Below are 23,689 nucleotides of genomic sequence, written 5' to 3' on the forward strand. Positions count from 1 at the left end.
GCCTCTGCCTGTGATTTTAAAGAGCTACTATCAGGCAGAACAGATGACATCAGGTTTACAATCCTATTGTCTAACCCGGGGATAAAGCAGGTTCATTTGCAAAAAGCCAGAGCCATTATTTTTATGGACAACTGTCAAAACCCCACAGCATTCTGAAAGTTCCAGTTTTAAAAGGAGTAGTTCTGGGAGCTATAGTCTAAAAATGATTTTCTAAGCACAGCAGAAATGGCTGACAGAAGAGTCTTTCCTTTCAGTCCAATTCTTGAAGGAGAATTCAATGGACCACCTCTCCACTCTTCCAAAAATGCAAGAGGGAACACATTTGCACGTACCTGGACAGTTGGTATTTTTAATCACTGGTGTTTTACTTTTTTGTGCTTGCTCCTGTTTTAAGAAAAGCAAACACGAGGATTTACCTAAACAATACCAAATCATGCAGCAGAACACACCATTAATGTTCAACAGAAACCTTTTTGTTATTTGGAAAATGACCTGCTCAAATGAAGATGCAACAAAGTGCAAATAAAGAGAAAGATGTTCCCTGAGGATGATAAAATGTTAGGCCAGACCCAATGCAAGGTGGACACTTGCTACTTTTCTGCAAAGTCTGATGCATGTAGTTCTTAGTAATTTTTATTTGACTTTCCCAAGAAGGCAAGGGTACTCAGCATTGGAGCACTTCTGGTGCAGCCTACAAAGAAATTATTTAGCTGCTATGTCATCATTATTATTATTATTATTAACTTTTATTTATAAAGCGCTGTAAATTTACACAGCGCTGTACATACAATCTTTTCGTTAGACGGTTCCCTGCCCTCAGGCTTACAATCTAAGAAGACACGACACAAAAGGAGAAGGGAGTGGTGGTGGAGAATGGGATCAGGTCCAGCAGTTCTTCTCCACCTCCGAGGCCTGGACCAAGGCAGATGGACTGGAGGAAGGGCTTGGCTTCTTAATGGATGCTTAAAAGGAGGCTTCCTGGGTCAGAGAGGGGCTCGCCTCTGGGAATGCTTCTCTAAACAATATAGTCTTTAACTCAGTTTTGAAACTGGGTACAGAAGTGATGAGGTGTGCATGTGGGGGAAGAAGGTTCCAGGAATAAGGGGCAGCAAGCGAGAAAGGACAAATTCGGGAGGGGGCAGTGGTAGTCCTACACTGTGACAGGAGACCTTGACTACAAGAGCGGAGGGTGCGAGTAGGAATGTAAGGAGAAAGAAGGTCAGATAAGTAAGGAGGGGCCAATCCATGGAGGGCTTTGAAAGTCAATAATAAAAGCTTGTACTGGTTGCTAGTCTTTTAAACAATTCAATCATTACAACAAAATAAATTAACTTTCAGCAAGAAAGCACAGTAGAAAATGTCCCTAGAGTGTGAATAATGACAATGTAACCCAATTTGTATAGATACTTTGGGAATTTATCCTAGTTAATAAGCAACACAGGATTTCTAATCTTCCTAAGATAACTCTTTTATCTTGTTATCCCCAAGGCTCACATATCCAAAACACTAAATAAGTGCCATGGGTGTTACCTATTCAAAACCATTGTATTGTGGCATGGGACTCATTATGATCACATATGCCTCCTGCCAACAGTGGTCCCTAAATTTCCTTAGGAAAAAATACGTGGAATTCTCAGTCCTCTTGCTACGGAAGCCACACACCCTCCCTTCCGGGGCCTGATTTATATAAAGCAAAGGGTGCAGTTGTCAAATCATGGAGGATCACTTTTACATGATAATTCACTCAAGTGAGCTGAAATAAATGATCTTACAAATATAGAATAATATTTGTGTCACATTATAAACTCTTGTTATCTCAGGAATTTGTAGCACAATTTCCTTCAGTCAGCTCAAAAAACATCTCTGCATCCAGATCCATTAGCTAATCTTCCTGTTCTATAGCTCAAAATACTATTTTTGTCTGCACCACCACCACACAATTAACCTTACTGCTCCCCGTTTTTTCTCACCATGATGGGGTGCACTCTCTCTCTATGTTTTTCTTTCTCTGGACTCCAGATTAAATGCCATTTGTACACTGCCTTGACTTTTACTCTTTCACTTAAATCACCAACAATATATTTTCCATATTATACGGCTGAAACCTCAAATTTGTAATAGTAGACCTATCAATGGCTGCTGCCAAAGTAGGCTCTCTAATGAATACACTGGCATAATACATGCATCTACAGTGGCCCTCCACATTTGCTGGGATTAGGGGCACAAGACTACTGTAAAAGTGTAAAAACCTGAGAGAACACCTCTCTAGGAATCTATAGCTCGACTCAGGCTTGCATCCTTCCGAGGTGGCTAAAATGAGTACCCAGACTGTTGGGGGCAAATTAGCTTACTTGCTAATTAGCTTACTTGTTGTTCACCGCTATGATCTTTGGAATAGCGGTATATAAATAAAACAAATTATTATTATTATTATAGGCCCTCCAGTGCAACTCTATGATCAATATTTGCTGGAAGCTGACTACAGAATTGTGCTGGAGGATTTACAAATACTTAGAGAAGAGTTTTCTCTAGAAATTTCTAGGTCTTGCAGAGAGACTCTTATGGTCAACTTTTGGCACAGTTTCACTGCGGGACTTAGAACATATTAATCAAATCCATGAATAACCAAATCTGCAAAAGTCAAAGCCACAAATAGCAATAGCAATAGCAAGTACATTTCTATACCTCTTATCAGTGCACTTAAGCACTCTCAAAGCGGTTGACAAAGTGTAAGCTAATTGTCCCCAACAATTTGGGTACTCATTTTAGTGACCTCGGAAGGATGCAAGCCTGAGTCAAGCTTGAGCCTTTTGCTGGTATTGAACTCGCAACCTTATTGTTTGTGAGTGAATGGCTGCAGTACAGGAATTTAACCACTGCGCCACCAGGGCTCCAATGTGAAGGGCCAACTATATCTCCTTTACACATCAGAGTAAGATATACACTTTAGCTTTATGTTTGTACCTATAAATTGTTACTGTTGCTGGGGGAGGTTATATATAAATTGGCCAATAGACAAACATCATTTATAAACATTGTTTTTATGGAAGGAATAGGCTGAAAGAAACTGATACTAGTTCCAACCCATATCTCTGAATCTGGGGAAGGAGGCAACAAAAATATGTTGTTCTCCTATCTCCTCAGTTCATTGTCTTGAGCATGCAACAGACAGTTCCACAAAGCAATGAGAACATGATGCCACACTGAAATCATTGGACTCTCTCAGGGAGATCCCAGTGATTGGACAGGGGGCTACAACCAACCAGGTTGTGTTGTCTTTTATAGATTTTATTCATTCTCAAGTAACATTTCAAGTAGCCAGGAAGTGATGGTCTAAGCTATTCAGAATATGAGCTGTACAGAGGAAAATTCATAATTTTCACTGAGTGGCCTTTTCATCCCATTATGTTAATTATAATTCCTCAATTCTGAAAGAATGTTACAAGGATTACAGACATCACATAAAATGCTTTGGTCACCCAGAAAAAGCATTCTGTAAACAGGTAGAGGGGAGTCTTGGTCTGTCCTAATGTTTTTGCTTACAGTTCACATCAATCCCGCACAGCATGCCCAAACACAAGAGATAGTGGGAACTGTACTCCAAAATAATTTGGAGAGACAAAGGTTGCCTGGCCCTGATGTGATTAGTTAATATTGTACATATGTGAAGAATTTTGGCCTTGAATTCTCCATTTCATTTTTATTCACTCTCTTTCCCCCCTGGAACCACTCAGCTTCCCCTGGACCAATTCAAGGATACATGTCACTTTGTTTTTGGAAGGGAAAAGTCCAAAATAAAGGCAGAGAAATACAGTATCTAGAAATTGGGAGAAAGCCAAGTTCTGATGTGTACTCACTGTGTTAGGGTAATGAAATTCAAATTTCACAAATGCATCCAAATCATTTGGTGCTATTCCTAGATAAAGAGACAATTTAGTTGAACAAATACATGTTGTGACATCAAAGTACAAGTTTCTTCAAGGCAGCCCTGGCATTACAAAACTAATATGAACCACCTGCACTGAGGCTATTCAAGCAGAAACACAAGCCTGCCAGTGAGCTCATATAAAATTACAACTACCGGCCTATATTTAGTGTTCTTACTTGCTTATACAATTATTTTAAAAACCCAAATACTGTTCAGAGATCAAGCTTCCTGCCCTCCTTAATGGTAAATTATTTAACACCTCAGTGCATTCAAATATGATGGAAGCTGAAGATATGAGCCACATTTCTAACAAAAGTGGTTCCAGCAATTCTGTAATTAATAACAATACAAAGACATTGCACTGCTTCATATCAGATTCCCTCTTGCAAAGTATTTTCATTCTGTTCAAACAAATGGAGAAGTAGCAGCCCAAACCATCTCCCATGCTGTTTGAGGATCTAAGCCTCTGAAGCAAACTTCCAGGCAAAATGGTGAATCAGCTAAAATCACCCTTCACCCTTCTCCACTGATTCCTGTGATAATAATAATGTAAACTGGAGACTAACCCACAAAGAAGAAACAATGTTAGATAAAATTTCTAATGCTTGGAAGGTGCCATGTTATCAGTGTTGCCAATTTCCGGGGAATTCCCCAGTTTCCGGGTAATAAAAAGCCTTTCTGGGTAATTTCTGGGTATGAAAAATGTATGGGGAATTTCCAGGGAATTAAACCTTCTTGTTGAGTAATTTAAAAACTTTCCATTTATGGGGAATTATTTCTCTTCCCGACCCCCAAAAATGGCCGAAAAGGCCTTTCCTGCCCAAAAATGGCCAACCCAGAAGTCCCCCCCGAAATGGCCAACCTGGAAGTCCCTGCCCCCTTTTGCCTTCCCATAGTGCTTTGCATCCCCTTGACCAGGAAGTCCCACCCCATAACCCAGATGCCCTGGGGGTTGGGGGCATTTTGGGGATTTTCAGAGGGATTTCCTTCGAGAGTGATTGACAACACTGCATGTTACTGTTTATCCAAGCCACAGCCAGGTCACCATAAATATCCATGATTAGAAAAATTCTTAAGGAGACTGTTACCTGGTGGAGCTGGTAGGTTTATTCCTCTGACAATTATGAGATGCATTTCAGTGCTACTTAGCTCAGAAAATATCCTACAAAACAAACATACCACAGAATCACTCTAATTATCTGATAGGCCACCATATTCCCATTATCCAATTATCCAATATACAGAGGTAAGAATCACTTAGGGTAGAGCAAAGATGTCCATTTTTGGTGGCCCCATTATTTATTGTCATGCTTAGCTCTTCCTTAAAAAGTCATAGGAGTGGCTAGAAGATTTCTGCTACATTTGGACATTTTTGCTCCAAAGTTTGTAACATTTCAGATCATTTTACTTTCAAATCAAAAGAAATCCATGAACTTAGCTATGTGTGGGAACAAAAAAACTACAGTTTTCCCATTGTTGCTTGCATAATATCAGCTTAAGACTGGCTTTCCATACCTTACAATTTTAAAGGTTCTCTCTTCAAAGTGATGGCTTGGGGGATCCAGCCCCTGGGCCTGGGCAAGCTGCAAGATATCCAAATCTCTTTTACAATTCTGAGCGAGCTTCTCAAATCTGAAATACAGTGTAATAAAAACAGCAAAAGTACACTGATATGTGCCTGGAACCAAAGAACATTCTGGCAAGTGAGTCCGGCCACACTGCTGAACTCCCAGATGCCAGTCCCTACTGAAGTAAGTTGATCGCTAGGTTTCATTTGAGATGGGTATAGCTTCATGCCTGTGATCAGCAGCAGAGCTGTGATTAAAAACTGACAGTAAAGGTACTAGGCTGCTGGAATAACCATTAGGGGGTTAACTTCCGTTATTGATGGCTTCAGGAATGCTTGATAAATCAAACCCTATACATCAGGGCAAAAATTAGGGTTCCATAAAAAGAACTGTCACTCCTGGAAGATTCTAATAATGGCAATTGACTCCTGAAGCAAGGCATGCAGCCTTACCTTATTGAAAAACAACAGTGTGGTAAAGTAGAATTTAATTTTTAGTCATGTTTGGATTTCTAAAAAAAAATCAAAAGACCTTTTCAGAGGGATGCACCCTACAGTAGGTCCCATGGCAGACAGAATTGGCTCTTGGACTGCCTTGTATAAGACACTGTATACCAGGGTGAGTGAGCAATGGCAAATCTCCTCTGAACAATTTTTTTTTTTAAAAAGGCTTTTGATAGGGTTGCCCTAAGTCGGAAATTACTTCAAGGCACACAACAAAAAAACAGAAGGGAGAGCTGCCTGCATTGCCCAAGAAAGGTACCTTCCTGGCTCTTGAGCTGCTCAAGAGATGATAAGAGTACCTTCCTCTCATGACACAGATAGCTTCCTATATCATAACCTCTCTCCATCCACACAGCACCACAGCCATTTTACTTCTGGCACCCCAGCACAGCTATGTCAGCCAGGCAGTTGTAGCCATAGTCTATGAGGTGTACATCGTCTACAAAAAACAAATGATTGTTCTTGCTTTGGAAATGTTGGTACCTGTGCAGACCCAATTAATTAACACATGTGTATGATTGAATATATTCCTATTTATTAAAAAGAGTCTTTTACCAAATGAAATTGTTTTGAGTTGCAGATGCCTTAATACTATGGACACAACAAGGTAACTTGAACTATAAAAACCTACCGGGATGTTTCCGCTACATTTCCAAGATGCATGAACTGCTTGGAATATTGCACACATTTCTGTTAAGAGGGAAGAATAAAGCAAATATCAGCCACTAACTACCTTTGCAAACTGATTTGACAGAAGTGTTACCCAAGCTCTTATACTGTATTTCCCAGTGAAAGAAGTGCAAATGTTAAAAAACATTTAAAAATCATACACATCTGTTTTAAAACACAGTACTGAATATCTGACAGATGACTTGAAGGCACATGCATACACACTGTACTCATCCATACAGTTGAAGAAATTAACCTAACCCAACATTTAAAATAGAATTACAGATCAAGAATTCAGAATTATCAAAAAAAAAAAAATTAGGAAAGAAGTAATTAACACAGTAAGGTTAGTAGTGGAGTTGAATCTTTTACATTGTGCTCAGCTATTTTATTCTCTGTTTAAAGTTTTTCCAGACATAGTTGATAAGAAAAACTCTTAATGCAGAGCTTGTCAAATTACACTTTTCCTGTGTCTTCCCTTCTCTTCCCTTGTGACCTCCGTTTTAAAATTACTCTGCCCTCCAGGTGTTCCTGACCCAGCACCAACCACTTAATTTTAGTTATTCTGCAGGCAAGCATGCAGATAATTTGGCACATCTTTTTCTGCTACAATAATCTTAAATTATTTAAAATGCTGGGGAACAGGCATGGGGGACTATATTAGGATTTGGCATATTCTCCTACCCCAAGACCTCCATAAGGTGTATTATGTCAGAGGACATCACCATGCCACCTGGTGTCCTTAGTTTCACGTGTATCACTTGGGATAAGCCACATACAACAACCCCCTCTCCAAACTACCACCTACAGAAGTGCTCCTCCAACTAGAACCTGAGAAGAGAGGTATGCTTCCTCGATGTCTCCCTCCATTGGCAAAGACCCAGGGTGGGCATAATCATCAAACCTCATATTACACCTACAGGACCACTCCTAAAGCCAGGGTTTGTGTCTGGGTGGCAATTCACATCTTCTCCTCTATCCTTATACCCATAGAACGTGCTAGCTTCAGAGGTAACAGATTTGCTCTTTCTTCTCCTTCAGGGAAAAGGAACCACAGACTACTTTCAGGTGGTGCTCTTGGGAGCTGGCTGAGTGAGAAACAATGGCTGTGATCTTGCATCAAGCAGGCAGAGCATAACACATTGCCCATGAAGTTCACCATTACCCACCTTCTTATGTCTTTTTTTTTTTTTTGGGGGGGGGGGAACAGGATGCAAGGGATAGTCCTCTAGCCCTTTGTACCTTGTCCAAAACCTCCTACTCATAGCTGTTCAATCTCAGGAGAAGGCACTACTGCTGTTTATTGGTGGGGAAGAGAAGAACCAGATAGTCTAATGTCAGGGTTGGGGCAATGGGAGTGTACTCACAGGTAGAATGTATCCTCCAAACTCTTCCCCCCTCAAAGCTACATCATCTGAAGAGTCTCTCCTCCCTACTGGTAAGTAACAGCAGCTGCAGCAGTTGCTGCCCCTCTTAAGACTTGACTTTGTGTGTGTGTGTGTTTGTGCATAGGATGAGAATTTTGGATGTTGCACAAATATTAGCTTGCATTCTGACCAAAAACCAGACATATACATGTGTAAGCCACACTAATTCCAGTCACTATCCCCACTGTCTCCAGTGTTCTCTACCTACATAGGAGCCTGTGAGGAAACATCTTCTTTGAATTGCAAATGGACATTAAATTTCCTTGACTCTGAAAATCTACCAGTGACGACATGGCCAAAGGGGGAGATGCCAGCCTACAGACAGCCCTCTCTACCATCTGAACTAAGACCAGAAACAGAAAATGAAGGCCTATGACTAACATCTTCAATTTCTTTCCCCTGTTTGCCTCATGAAGAAGCCAATATGACTTTGAAAGCTTGCAACATGTAAGTGTGCATTTTGGTTGGCCCAACAAAGGTATCATTGTTTGGATGTTACTGGACCCACTGTCTCGGGTAGAGACTAGTTACAGACTGAAGTTTGCAGGAAGTTTCATGACTCCTTCCTCTAGGAGGTGCTGGAGTTCTTTGGTGGCAGAAGCTCCCCTTCTTCCCTGCTATAGAAGAAGGAAGTTTTTTTGATTTCTCATACAAACCTACCTCATGCTGGTCTCTCAGGAGCTTGATGAGCTGACTGTAAACCTCTTCTGCTTTCTGAGAAAGTCTGACATCCTCATGATGGATGAAGATAAAGTCACCCTCATCATCAGTGGGAGGCGAAGGCAGCTGTGTAAAGTTATACAGAAAAAAAATCAGAGGCTAAGAATATATGTGAAGTCGAAGGCTTTCATGGCTGGCATCCATAGTTTTTTGTGTGGTTTTCAAGCTATGTGGCTGTATTTTTGAAGAATTTGTTCCTGATGTTTCACCTGCATCTGTGGCTGGCATCTTCAGGGAATAGTAGCACGGAGGTGTGGGGTATATATATTGTGTGACCCTTGGTTGAGAGGAAGTGATTTACATGTTAGTCCATCTATTGGTCTTTTTGTGAATGGCAAGGCCTCAGGGTGGGAAGACATGCAAGGAGGATTTGTGTCTAATTAGTGATCCTTGTCTTCTGGGAAACACCCTGAACCTGGGTGAAGTTCATTTGCATATGCTGCATTTTGATTTTGCTGTTTTTCAGGACTGGTAGCCAAAATTTGGACTCAAACAGACAGGCCAAAATAAAGCTGCTTTGGGTCACTTTGGAGGTATGCTGTTTAAATGACACATGCATCTTAAGAGGCCAGAAGCTGTGCCAAAGCTGCGTGCCAGTCCTTAGGACTGGAGCATGGCTTTGGCATGGCTTGTGGCCTCTTAGGACGCATGCATCATTTAAACAGTATACCTCTAGAGTGACCCAAAGCAGCTTATTTTTGTGTGTCTGCTCGGGCCCCTAGTTTATTTTCAGAGTTTCTTCTTTCCTTTTGAAGTTGTCCAGGTGTTTGTGGATTTCAATGGCTTCTCTGTGCATTCTGACCTGATTGTTGGCATGGTCCAGAATTTCAGTGTTTTCAAATAGCATTTTATAAAATCAAGCCTAAGTATAACTTATTTAATTAAAGAGAGTGATTTCTACAACTTCTCTGAACAAACTGGGACATACTGTAAGGCAGTGATTCTTAAATGGTAGGGCAGGACCTAGGAGGGGGGATGCTGAAGCAAGGCCCTGATTCCCCCCTCCTCCTCCCCAACTTTTTTTATATGTAAAATGTACACATGCATTGTGTTAAATATTGAATTTAACTAAGTAAAACTACTCTAATTTGTACAATGTTATTTTCTTATAAAATGTTAAAATATGAATATACATGAATGTGTGAATGAAAATACACACACTAAATAAACAAAATATATTTATTCATATACTATGTCTGGGGGGGAAATGACTTATGTCTGCTTGTAGATGTAAAAGGGGAGGGGGTCGCAAGGCTAAAAAGTTTGAGTACCATTGCTCTAAGAAAAACATTCCTTAAACTAAATCCACATCAGCACTGTAGCTACATTTCTTTTAGTCCTAAACTGTCCCAGTATTTTGAGTCAGTGCAATGAAATACTTAGAATGCTAGACATGGGAGCAAAAAGACCAGGTTGAAATATTCATTTAGTTTTCAAACCTACTGGCTTTACTAACTTCCCCACCCCAACTTCCACAATACAATTTCACTCTAGCTGAGTGTGATGCAAAAATATTGGTCTCAGTTCAATGCAGGGGAAACATAAAAGTATAACCAGTACAATATTTTAGCTTCACACATCACCTATTCACATATGTGCTTCCTAATCTCACAATTGTGCAAGGGTTAAAATCTATGTGCCTCGCTAGAAAAACTAAACCTGAGAAGTTGCACCTCACAGTTTTGGAGCTAGTGTGATGCAGAATGCCTATAAGGAAGAAAGGATTAAGAAGTAACCATGTTCTCGGATTTTAAAGCAGCCGGGTTTGGCTAGCGTTTTTAAAATTAACTGAAGCAATTACATTATTGAATGATAATAGGGGGCTGGGGGAAGACTCCTGGAAGTCAAGCAGGAGAGGCATGATAATAACCATGAAGATGGCTAGTGCAGGCTGGTCATCTGCAGCAATTATGGAAATGAATATCTATCTAATCACATTAATGAAGTACACAATTATTTTAAAAGTTAAATCCATAACAGGTAGGTAACAGCATCAAAGGCATCAAGCAATGTAAGTTGGCACAGATGGCATCCACTTCAAAATATGCTAGCTTGATACACTTTTCATCTCTCTGCTAACCTTGGAAATGTCGACAAACTTGCCATTTTTTGCCAGCTCAATCTTTGGGTCAAAGCTCTTGGCTGTTCTCAAATACATCTTGGCTTGTTCAATATCATTTTGCTTCTTTGCTTGGATTGCAGCCTTTAGATACTGTTTCTTTCTACCTTCCAGAAATTCAAGATGCTCCCTAGCTGAACAAAAATAAAAATCAACTTTAAAAACAATTCTCCTTACCAGACACAAGGAAGATCCTTTAGCATTTTCATACTTTTCACTTGGGCTCCATTTACACTGCAGAGTTAATGCAGTTTAATACCACTCTAACTGCCATGGCTCAATGCTATGGAATTCTGGGATTTGTAGTTTTGTGAAATATTTAGCCTTCTCTGTCAGGGAGCACTGGTGTCATAACAAACAACAAATCCCAGGATTCAGCAGGACGGAGCCATGACAGTTAAAGCAGTATCAAACTCTGTTAATTCTGTAGTGTGACAACAGTCCCAGTCATACATAGCAGGGATGGGGAAAATGCAACACCTCCAAGGCTCTTTTTAAGGTTTCTAGCATACACTCCATTGGCCAAAACTGTCTTTCTACATTCTGGTTCACTTCCTCTTTTTTGAAAAAAGAAGGCTTTTCTCAATCCAAAGTGTGGAGAGGGGTGGGGGACATATAGGGTAAAAAAATATTTCAGGAGGGGTAACGGCGGGTGACAATGTGAAAGTGGTCTTCCAAGGCTTCATAACCTCCATGTGCCCCCCCCGCCCCAACTTTGGTCAGTAGCCCAGGGAAAATATGATCAAAGGTTAAGTCTGGCCAAATGCAAATTACTACACTATATATCAGTGGGAAATTTCATTGTTATGATAAAATAGGAGGACGAGGGCAGAATTGATGCAAATCCAGGAAAGTTCAAAACCAACCATGAATCATGACATCCCCAAGTTATGGTGTAACTTTAATTCTTTGAATTGGGATCATCGTTTCTGTACCAGGCCTTTCTAATATCAAAGCATTATGTAGTAACAGACTTTGAAGGTATTATTACTTTTTTATGTATTTTTATAAAAAATACTTTTCAGACTCAAAAAAGCAACCTTTTCAACACCAGATGGCATGCATATAAATGTTGCTAGGTTGTCCTGGTATATTTCTGGACTCTCCCTAGCAGTGTTCTTGCTCTTTTCAGAATGCAAGTTATATTCATTATCTGTAGTTGGGGGGATCTTGTCTGAATCAGATTAGACAATGACAAACTCTCCTTCTCTTTTATTTTTCCTTGCTCTGCAGCAGGAGTGAGGAACGTTGACTCCTGCCTTATTGGGTTGGCATGCGGGGATAAACCCAAGCATGGATTGCTCCACCTGCCATCCTGAGAATGGAAGCCCACTGGTTCTCTAGCTATGCCCTGCAGTATGTAGATTGGGTGTTGGAGCCATTAGCCATTGTCCTGCAGGCCTACTGCAGAAACTGATCTGGTAGGAAGGTCCTACCATTGGACAGGGGTTTCAACTTAATTTTATCCTTTGTTCTCCCCCCACCTTCACTTTCGTGCTACAGAAATGACACCAAAGCCCTTCATAAAGCTTAGCCTCAAGCTAGACTGTGAGACAGAAGACTATACAGGTTGAGTCACCCTTATCAAGAATTCCGAAATCAAAATGATCCAAACTCCAAAATTGTCCACATGGGTGGCTGTGATAGTGACACCTTTCCTTTCTGATGGTTCAATGTATACAAATTGTTTTATACACAAAACTATTAAAGATATTATGTATAAAATTATTTTCAGGTTAAGGTGTATATAAAACAGGAATAAATTTAATGTTTACACTTGGGTCCCATCTCCAAGATATCTCATTAAGTATATACAAATATCCCAAAATTCAAAATAAATAAATAAACAAATAAATCTGAAATCCAAAAAAACCTCTGGTCTCAAGTATTTTGGATAAGGGAGACTCAATTTGTACTTTAAAAGCAGTAGAAAGAATGGACACTCGATATTTACTGTCAAGGTCCATCTGAAATGGGTGAGGAGGAATAATCCACACAATTTGTGCTTTTCTCCTTGCAACAATCAGAGAATGTGCTTTTATTGTCCATTTACTTCTGTTCCCACTCTGCATGTAACTCCTGTACAGTCTGCACATAACACTCTAGTGATGGTATGTCAATATGCAAATAAAAACACTTGTGGGAAAAGTTTTTCTTACCACAGGGATGTACAGACTAGACCATTAACAGCTTAGAAAGAAATGCACAATGATGGCTCCTATTTAATCCCCTTTCTCACAGTACAGCTTCCAATATTTCCTACTCAGTGCAATCCAGTCATGCAAAACCAAGTCACTTAGACAAACTTGCTTGACAGGCTTTGACCCAGCCAAATAGCTGAACTGTGTTTGAAAGCTAGACATTTAGAAGGGGGAAGGGAGGACCCAAAGAAAGGAAAAAATGATACCACCTTCATGAAGACAACATCTTGCTCTAAAGCCTTAAGCCTTCCTTATAATTAGCTATGTGATATGTCACTTATAATTCTACATGTTTTTAAATGTAAACAACAGAGAGAGAACTACCATGCTATAGAGGTTTGAACGTTGGACTACAACTCTGAAGGCAAGGGCTCAAACCCCCACTTGGCCATGGAAACCCACTAGGTGCCTTTGGGCAAGTCACACTCTCTCAGCTTCAGAGGAGGGCAAAGACAAACCACCTCTGAACAAATCATGCCTAGAAATCCCCGTGATAGGTTCCACCTTAAGAGTCACTATATGTTAGAAACTACTTGAAACTGCACAACAACTTCTAGAGAACATGCACTGTTCTTTTGAGCCTAAAAAATGAAAAAGGACTGATGCAGTAGGGTGGTCAATTTACTATGTTCAAACAATCAAGACAATTCAAATGTGTGATTTGAATGACTGGATTGCACTGAGTAGGAGATCTCTGTGAAATGCCTTCAGTGTGTGATAAATATCTGTCTAGACTTAGAGGCCAAGTTGGAAAAGTTCCACATATTAAGCACACATTTAAATGCTTGCTTCAGGGTATTCATCACATGCCTACTACTTTTTGTTCTATTGTTAGAAGAGCAGACATTTATTTATTTATTTATTTATTTATTTATTTATTTATTTGAAATTATGTCCCTCATTCCTCCCACAAATAAGATTCAAATCAGCTTATAATAAAATAGTACAAATTCATATAACTAATAAAAACACAAAGATTTGAAAATGCATACTTAGTTATTTGTAACAACTGTCATCTGCCTTTTTCTATCATTCAAGTATCTGAAAATATGCCAGCACACACAAAATGTCATCCAGAGGGACACAGTTCCTTTAAATGTTTCCATATCAGATGCCTTGTATAAAAGTAAACAACAACAACAACAACAACAACTGACTAGCAGCTACACAGCCCTTACCAACTGGACAGAGGGGCTCAATGGATGCCGATTTCTCTGGTGCTGTTTCAGGGGAGGACAGAGAATGATCCTTCTCTGGAAAGGTTTCTTCTTGGGTGACAGCAGATGGCACCATCAGTGGCTGAACAACTTGCACTGGTTTCTTAGGCAGCTGGGTGGTTTTCTTGTCAGCCAGAGTGTGCATTGAAGCCTCACCCTGGAGGAATCAAAAAGGAATTGACCACAGCATTAATGAAATACAGGTACAAGGCCCAGAACAGGGACAGACAATAAACAAATGGATCCCTTTACAGCAGCCCTCTGCATTGATAATGAAGAAAAAGAAAAACTTCATCACATTCTGACTTCCTGTTTGTAGAAGTTTTGCAATTTTGCATCAACATGGGAAAGATGCTACATGACAATTAGAAAGTAACATTGGGCTCGCTGAGGTTAGCTTTGTTACCTAAATTGCAGGTGATCCTGAGAAGGCACCCATTATATACAATGGGAAAATTGATTTAGCTTAATGAGAAGCAGCGAGAGGGCTTTGGTAACATAAAGCAAGAATCTTTAAGCCTTTGTATGTTAATTCCAAACCCAAAGAACTCCAGAAGCAGGTTCCAAATTAGTTTTAGTTTATTAATGAAAAGAGGAATCAGCACACAGGCAGACAAACATTTGTCCTATGACCTTCAAGAGGAAATACACCTAGGAGGGGCTGGGAAAGCAGCAATATTCACAGCCATTAAGTTATAGGGGTCCTTTCCACATGCCCTCAGGTCAGTCTGACTAGTCAGAAGTTAACTTAAAGGTCATCTGACCTTACCACGTTCATCCTCTTTGGTCCCTCTGTAACTGCTATTATAATAAAATATAACAAAACAATTGTACCCTAAAATAATGCAGGGTACGGTAACAGGTTTAACCTTTGTAACATGAGGTTTCTACAGTGTATGGCCCTTTGTAAGGGGAAGCTAGTGTAACAAGCTGACTACAAACCAGCCAATCAGAAGCCAGGGGCCCTAAACCAATCAGGTGCTGGCTTAGGAATTTGAAGATTCCGTTTGGCAGCTGGGCTGGGTCAGTTGGGGTTAGAATGTTGAGAGATGAAGTTGGGTTTTTAGAATCCTGAGGGTTGAGGCGGTGGTTGAGTTGAGGAGACAGTTAGGGGAAGAGTCGGTTCCAGAGGGGAACTTGGTTATAGTCTAGAGAGAGGGACTTTTAACCAGTTAGAGACTCTAATTAAAAGAAGGATTATAGTAAGCCTGAGAGGCAATACTGGGGTGTTTAAATTTAGGAAAGTAGGCAATAAAGATGGTGTCAGGCTCCTTAACAGCTGTTCATAGAAATACTCTGTAGCAAGTTGAACTGTGGTAATATAGTAACCAGTAATAATAAATAAAGTAAGAAGTAATACGTGCCTGAACTAACAGTTATTTAATATCATTTAGTTCAAGAAATATCTGTTCAAACCTTTTATTAAATAAAGTTCATACTTTGTTTTATCCAAAGGCTGGTCTGCCATATATATTTTATCCACACTACTATATTATATAATACAGTGAACCTGCCACATAGGAAAAGGGGTTCGTTACATCGTACATTGGGTGAGAAAAGAAAACCCCATAGGACTGCCATAAGGTGAAGGAGTGTTGTACCGTTACAGCTAGTATTAGGGAACCCATCAGAAAATATGTGCTTTAGATGGTGCTGGCAAAGAATCTGCCTTAAGCTTCTCAAGAGCTTCAGGTTGGAATCTTGCTAGTGCCTTGCTATTATTATTATTATTATTATTATTATTAAGCTTTATTTATATAGCGCTGTAAATTTACACAGCGCTGTACATACAATCTTTTAGTCAGACGGTTCCCTGCCCTCAGGCTTACAATGACACAAAAGGAGAAGGGAGTGGTGGTGGGGAATAGAATCAGGTCCAGTAGATCTTCTCCACCTGAACCAAGGCAGATGGACTGGAGGAAGTATGTAAGTGTGGCTTAAGCAATTTTTAGACAGAGGACAAGGGGCTATTCTGTAGCCCTTTGCACAACGTCCAAAATCCATCTTCCCTCTACAGCTGTCAAGCCCAAGGAGAGGCTGCTGTTGTTTACTGATGTCACTTTATGGGGAAGGGATATCAAGGTGCACACTATTTGTGAGTATGCATGCACTTCCTTCCATCACTGGACTCAGGGGCTGTACAGACTGCCCCTTTTAGCGACAGATCGGGGCTGCAGCAACCGCAGATAAATGGACCTGATTTTGCCTTTCCGCAGCACAAAAAGGAGCCACAAAAAGCAGCTCCTTTCTGCGCGGTGGAAAGGGTGCCATAGCTGTCGGTGCTGCAGCTTTTCCACGCTCTTTTGGTGCTGCATCATGTAGACTCAGTGCCAGAGGAGCGCTGTGATGCCACCTGCCATGTGGTGTGGCGTGCAGTATCATGCCAGTCTGGGGGCAAAGTCAGGGTGTGCGTCGTGTGGATGCCACACCCTGACTCCACCCCCAGGCCAGCCAAACATTCTGGTCTGTACACTCTCTAAGATGGACTGGTTCACCAGTATCGTAATTGCTAATGCATCCTCCCAACCCCCCACTAGTAAGCAGCAGAAGCAGCAGTTTCTCTGCTAGAGGGCAGGGAGGTTTAAGACAGGACACAAAGAGCTAGAACAATGGTTCTCAAATTCTGCTCCTCCAGATATCTGGCACTTCAGTTGACTTAATTCCATAAGACTGGTCATACTGGCTGGGAATTTTGGGAGTTGACGTCCAAAACATATGGCGGACTAGAATGTGAGAACCACTGAGCTAAAAAAAAAAGGCATATGCATGGGAACGACATAGAGAAAGAGCATTATACCCCATCTTCTTGATGTAGGATCTTGGCCTCTGTGTCCAAGAGCCAAGTTCAAAGATAAATCAACAGGTCTCCTGCAAAAAGGCCTAAGGAACAGCTGGGTTAAGACATTTATTTTGACAACACACCTCACGCTCATCCTCATCTTTGTCTTGGTCCTCTTCCAATTCAACCAGTTTGCTAGCATTTTCTAGGACAGCAGCAAATGTATTGCCATCCTCTGTGGGAACCATTCCAGGAATTGGAGGGAAACCTGAAAAGAAAATGGATGCTTCGAAATACGTGAAGAGAAAGTACATATTTTTGAGAATTCCAAATCTTTTTAAAAAGACAGAGATCATTCAAAAATTTAGTTATACTCAAGAGTTCCAAGATGTGAGCGTCCTGGCACAAACTGCAATTGTCAGATCCAGTGGCAGCATCTGTAACTAGGGAAATGCTCTTTGATAAGAGCTTACACTGAGGCCTGTAATTTTTTGTGCTCTATTAGCTGAATAGGCCGAAGTTTAGAATAAACTAAGCAGGAAAACAGCAGCAGTGAAAATCTGGATTTATCCCATATATTTATTGTTTCATATAAATTCTCCTATCAATACTGCTGGTCTGGAGTGTGGGAACAAAATACAGCTTTCTGCCATGCTGTACGATTTTCACCTACCCAACCTGCATTGTGATTAAAAATGTTCCACATTTCTTTTTAAAATTATTCAAATGTTGCTGGCACATCCTTCAAACTTACCATTATGAATAAAATGTACTATTTTATTTATTTTATTCATATCTTGCTTTTCTCCCAATATGGGACCAAAGTGGTAAGAATATTTTGTACAAGCAAAATCTAGTAACATCAAGAGTTTGGGCTGCATTCATACAAACATAAGCAGAATTCCCAGCACACCTTGCTGCCCAATATAAAAAGGTAGGCACACATGGAACCAATGGGAGCAGGACCAAAGTGTGTGGACTTTTATCCAGCTCTGTACCTCACATGTGTGTGACAAGCATTTTTCCAAAGGTTACTTCAAAATATTTTTTTGCTCTTAAGGACAGAGAATTTGAAGGATTTTGCTACTTCTGATCTCCTTTTAAAAAAATCTAATTGTTGAAAATGCAGGAAAGGAAGAGACAGCTGAGATTTTCTCAAATTTCAAACTCCTTCCAACAAATGAAGGACAATAATTTCCAAGCAACCAAGAATTTCAATCATTCGTTTTTCGCTAAGTCACTTCATTTTAATCTGCTAGTCCAAATGCATGGCTTGTCTGACGGAAAGAGCAAAAGCCATTATTATAAACACTAAAGATAGCCACAATGGCTGTAAGAAAAATCCAAAATCAGTATAGCATAATACTTTTATTAGTCCAAGCAAAAGGCCATAAAAATGTGTGTAAACCTTTGAGATCTTCACATCTCATCACCAGATAAGCCGTTACAAAAATCAGAATAACAATAGGCAATTTTGCAGCACATTCCATAGTGTTGCTAACCCAGCCTTCTGACAGAAAAGAGTAGGAGGAATTCTGTTGAAACATTCTTGGCAAAAGTACCAAGAAAACTGCTTATGTGAGGATATCTCATGTATCTACATGTAGCCCCAACAGTCAAACACTTACCAGGGGGAACTGGTAATTCAGCAAAATTCACTTTTTTTCCTGCTTTATGGGCTCTTATGGCATCCTGATATTGCTGTAATAAGAGATTTAGATCAGAAGAGGACCTTTCTGCTCAGACTGGAAAACCAAGAGAGGCAAGAAATCTACCACTCTTGTTTCCAAATTTCATAAATCTTCCTGAAAACACATCTGTGTTCCAAACAGTACATATCATTTTATGACCTCCCCAAGCACATTTGGTAGGCAGGGAAATGCAAAGCTTCTATCACGTAGATCATCCATTGTCATTGCACTTGTTTTAGGGAAGAATAGCCTATACATTCTATACACCAGTAAATTTAATTGCACAATTGTTAACAGTAGATTGGATCCAGGTTTTGTCAGACTTCAAAGAAGCAAATCCACTGAAATGTGTTAGATTTAACATAAATCATGATGGATGTCATTCCTACTGATTCCAGTGGTCCTCTCTATGTGTGAGAAAGTCCAGATGCAACACATTAATCAGAGTACAACCCTGTAAAGGTATATTGAGAAGTAAATCCCTGGAAATTAAATGGGGTTTACTCCCAGAGGATGTAAGTACAAGTTATCCAGCTTCAGTTGGATATGTATTGTAGAAATCCATCCACCCCCACACTAATCTTTTATTTGGTGACGTTTACAAGAATTACCGTAGTTCTCCCACTACTGTTTTCACATATCCTGAAAGCTACTGTTGAGCCTTTAATGACACAATAATAGAACAAGGAGGAGCAATTTCTGGAAGTGGAGGTAGGCTTTACTCTCCTGAATCCACTAGGACCATACCGTACTTCTGCCATTAATCAATTTGTTATTGTATTCAGCTGCCAATATTTTTTTTTTCATTTAAAACAAGATACAAAAAGAGAAATGTGCTTCTGTGAGGCTTCCAAAGATAGTAAAAAAGGGACGGGAGGGCAGAACAAGGGACATGTAGCCCAGAGATTATGTGTTGCCCATGGCTGCATCAGAAGCTCATACCAGAGGGACTATACTCAAGCATAAGATTCCCTTACTAACCTTTGCTATCCTCTCATGCATCCTGCTTTTCCGATTGTCTCCACTTGCTTTGGCTTGAGCTGCTGCTGATTTGTATTTCTCCAGCCTCTGCTGTAAAGCTTCTAGCACTGTTTTTGGCTGCTGTAGGGAACCTTTGGAAACAAAGATTCAAAGAATGCACTGTATGAGCTCAACAATATGATCTACATAAATGAAGCCACAACCACCCATGGAATATGGTTTCTATTCGTTTCACTTCAACTCATTCTTCTCCCCAACATAAAAAGCTGTGAGAGCAATATAGCAGCTCTGTATGTTTGTAATCTAAATAATACAACTCACAATAGAAAGACCTAGCTCTAAAAACATCTCACCTGAAGCATCATTACTTGGAGTATCTGATGAAGTCACAGGTTGTGAAGTTTCCATAGGTACAGATGGAGTCTGCATTGAGGGAGGCTGCATATTTTCCAGACTTTCAGGTTCTGAAAAAGCGGATGAAAGAGAAAATTTCAGACTGTGTTTCATAAAAAGCAGGAAATTGCCAAAAATATAAATATTTTAAGAACTTTTTGAAGATAATTTTTAAGAAAAAATTCAAAAAATCCAAGAAAAGTTATTTGTTCTAAAGAGAGACTGTGGTTTTAAGAATACCACAGACAGAACTCCACGATACCATTGTCAGAGTAGGACCACAAACACTTCAATATGCCCTCTCCCTCATTCAGCAGTCTTCTGGTTGCCCAAGTAGGTCTGATGCTTCAGTAAAAAAAAAAGGGGTTAAGAATAACAATTCTAATTTAATGGAAGAATTTTACAGAAATTTAAGGATTTCCAATGGATGTGAAATACAGGTAGTGCTTTCCATCCAATTATTTACAAGGAAAAATCAAATAGTTTCACATTACTTGTGTTATTTTATTTATTCATTCTACCACACATCAAAAGACAAGTTAAGAGGATAAGTTATTATCAGCAAAACCAGAAAACCTGGCTGAACACTAAATTTTTGATTAGGCTAAAATTGGTGTCAAAGAGGACTCCAGAAGGAGGGCATTCTACAACTGGGGCACCACAGACAAAAAGGCCATCCTTCACCTCAACTCATCAACTGCAAAAAATGATTCATCAAAAAATCCCCATTGGGAACAAAATGTAACATAAATTAATTGCAGGATCCAAAATATGGAGAACAGGAACCATACTTTTGTCCACACTCAAAAAACAAGCAAGCAATTGCAAAGTAAAAACCATCCAGGATATAATCTACTGTATATATCCAATTTCTATTCTGAAAACTAGCATTGTAAAAGACTATAAATTTCTAACCATGGAAATCTTATGGTTTCATACCATTAGATATAAACCATGTGATTTCTATGACATTATACATGAACTCAACGAAATGTATCTTCATCCTTTACATATTACTCAGCATTACCTTGTTATAGAATAGGATGGATTTTTTTCTAAAGTGCTCTTACCCTGTGGGGCTGGAGGCATATCTTTCAAATCTACTGGTTGCCCACTATCAAGTGCTTCCAAAACCATAGTGAATTTCTAAAACAAAAAGAAAGTAGTCAGCAATTAGTCAGAAAATGTTGAAATCTGTAGGTCCTTGTTTTAAAGACAATTAACAATGTGGTGCTTTCAAGGTCAGAGGGTGGAACCACTTTTAGAATCCTGAAAACCTGCAATAAAATGGGCATGGACAACTGTGGTAGTCTAGGAACTGATTTTCTGCACCAGGTCCTGCAAGGCCATAAGTGCTGAAAAAACAATCAATCAAATAAGCAAAGAAAAAACACCTTGCAAGTGGCCAGAAATCCACTTTCAGTTTTGAAAATCAGTCATTAATCCAATCAAATGTACAATATTTAATAATTGCCCAGCAATATCCTTGTATTTGGCAGTAATTGCACATCATAGAAAAATAAATAAATTATATCAGACAAAAGTGGGCAATGGGTAGGGTTGCCATATCCCACCTGGGGGCGGGACTTTCCCGGCTTGGGGCGTGGCCACACGGTCCCGCCCCGGTTTGGCCCCGCCCCCAGGACTCCCCCCCAGCGAGGCCCTGGAGGCAGCTCTACCCCTCCCCATGGCTGTGTGCCACCCTCCCCGCCTCCCTGCCTGGCTTAGCCTAGAGAGCAGGTCTTCAGGGAACCTGCCACTCAGAGCTATTGCCAGCCCACTTGGTATATATGTCTTGCAAGAGGCATTGCTTTCCAGGTTACAGTGAGGAAAAAAAAGGCCATCAATGGTTCCTGTTTCCCTGGGAGTCTAAATGCCTCCTCTTTTAAATGTATACCACTCAGTATTGTTGTAATTCTTTATCACAGGATCGTTTTTGAGGCCCTAAACACCTTTACTTGTAATATGCAAATTTCTCCCGAAGCTGACCAATGGGAAAGAAGCAATCAGCCCTCCATTTGGGTTGGTTTTCAATGGCTTGGTGAAGGAAGAGATTTTGCCTTGCTTGTAAACAGGGGTAGCTTTAGGGTAGCAAAAGACTGCAGAAATAGTTTGACCCCCCCTTAAACATCCATGGCTCAGTGCTATGGGATTCTGGGAATTGTAGTTTCTTGTGGCACCAGAGCTCTTTTGACAAAAGGAAGCTGAATGGTCCACAGAGGAGGTGTTGCCTGGGGGCAGAGCCTCTTGCCAGCAGTCTGCGGTGGAAGAGAGGAGGCTGATGGTCCTGGCCACTTCCCTTGGCTCGCTCCCTCCCTCCCTCCTCCTCCTCCTCCTCTCAGAGTAGCCACAGCCAAGATGAGCTTCTCATTCACTCTCCCTGGCTTTTCTCTCCCCCCCCCCCTGCACTTTGAGACCCCTTTAACTGCCAAAGCTCAATGCTCTGGAATTCTGGTGTCTGTGAGGCATTTGGCCTTCTCTGTCAGAGAGCTCTGGTGCCACAATAGACTACAATTCCCAGGATTCCATAGCACTGAGCCCTGGCAGTCCAAGCAGTGTGTTTTGGACACAGAGATCCTCCAAATGAATTCAGTCCCTAGCTTTTATATCTCTCTCACACACTGCAGGAATAATAACCCACTTTGAGACTGCTTTAACTCAATGCTAGGGAATCCTGGGAATGCTAGTGTTTGGGAGACATTGAGACTTCTCTGTCAGTGATGGCTCTGAGGCCACAATAGACTACAATTCCCAGGATTCCCCAGCACTGAGCAGTCTCAAACTGGACCATTTCTTCAGTGTGGATGCACCTGGGGAGGAATTCTGGGCACTGCAGTTCAACTAAGTTTGGAGGGTTATGGGACTCCCTGTCAGAGATAGCTCTGGGGCCACAGTGTACTACAATTCCCAGCATTCCCCAGCACTAAGCCAGGACAGTTAAATCACTCTCGAACTGGATTATTTCCTCAGTGTGGATGCAGCTTTTGGTGAGGAACTCTGGGCATTTCAGTCCAGCTATGTTTTATTTCAGCAGTGTATTTTGGACCAGAGACAAGGTGACCAGGCATCCTCCTCCTTTTCCAGGACATGTCCTCTTCTGTCAAATTTCAAAATGTCCTCCATTTGGATCATGGCTAAGAAGCATGGATTTATAATTACATGGGTGTTTTTAGCTTTTATCTTTGGCCATGTCCTACGTTTTTTTGCTTGGGTGCCCTACATTTTGGGGTGAGGGCATTGGTCACCTTGGTCAGAGATCTTTCCAGGGGTTAACTGCCATTCTGCTGTGGTGCTGGAACAAACCACCATTCCCAGAATTCCATAGCATTCAGGCAAGACAGTTAAAGTGGTCTCAAACCAGATTATTTCTCCAGTGTAGATGCAGCCCAAGCCTTTTGCCTCTCTTATGCCTGAGATTTCAAAGCCCAGCCCTGGCACCACAACAAACTACAAATCCCAGGATTCCATAGGATGGAGTGATGAGAGTGAAAGC

At 40.6% G+C, this 23,689-nt stretch overlaps 1 protein-coding gene across 6 annotated transcripts in view; it reads right to left on the bottom strand.

Annotated features, from left to right (window-relative positions):
- LOC149316286 (coiled-coil and C2 domain-containing protein 1B-like) overlaps positions 1 to 23,689 on the bottom strand; it is a 50,605-nt gene that overhangs the window by 9,196 nt on the left and 17,720 nt on the right. For 5 of the 6 annotated variants that reach the window (XM_089515137.1, XM_089515139.1, XM_089515140.1 and 2 more), the window contains 13 exons: positions 21,267 to 21,342; positions 20,157 to 20,267; positions 19,804 to 19,934; positions 18,760 to 18,832; positions 17,275 to 17,399; positions 14,314 to 14,509; positions 10,896 to 11,068; positions 8,756 to 8,881; positions 6,631 to 6,689; positions 5,444 to 5,560; positions 5,017 to 5,090; positions 3,858 to 3,916; positions 333 to 384 (listed from right to left, as the gene is read on the bottom strand). In XM_089515137.1, the coding sequence (XP_089371263.1) occupies positions 333 to 384; positions 3,858 to 3,916; positions 5,017 to 5,090; positions 5,444 to 5,560; positions 6,631 to 6,689; positions 8,756 to 8,881; positions 10,896 to 11,068; positions 14,314 to 14,509; positions 17,275 to 17,399; positions 18,760 to 18,832; positions 19,804 to 19,934; positions 20,157 to 20,267; positions 21,267 to 21,342 (1,372 nt within the window). The remainder of the gene's footprint in view (positions 1 to 332; positions 385 to 3,857; positions 3,917 to 5,016; positions 5,091 to 5,443; positions 5,561 to 6,630; positions 6,690 to 8,755; positions 8,882 to 10,895; positions 11,069 to 14,313; positions 14,510 to 17,274; positions 17,400 to 18,759; positions 18,833 to 19,803; positions 19,935 to 20,156; positions 20,268 to 21,266; positions 21,343 to 23,689) is intronic. The other variant, XM_089515141.1, reaches the window with a different exon arrangement.

The sequence above is a fragment of the Sceloporus occidentalis genome, unplaced genomic scaffold (assembly GCF_023333645.1).
Source record: "Sceloporus occidentalis isolate IW3139 unplaced genomic scaffold, rSceOcc1.0.p SCAF_3, whole genome shotgun sequence".
Classification (NCBI taxonomy): Eukaryota; Metazoa; Chordata; class Lepidosauria; order Squamata; family Phrynosomatidae; genus Sceloporus; species Sceloporus occidentalis.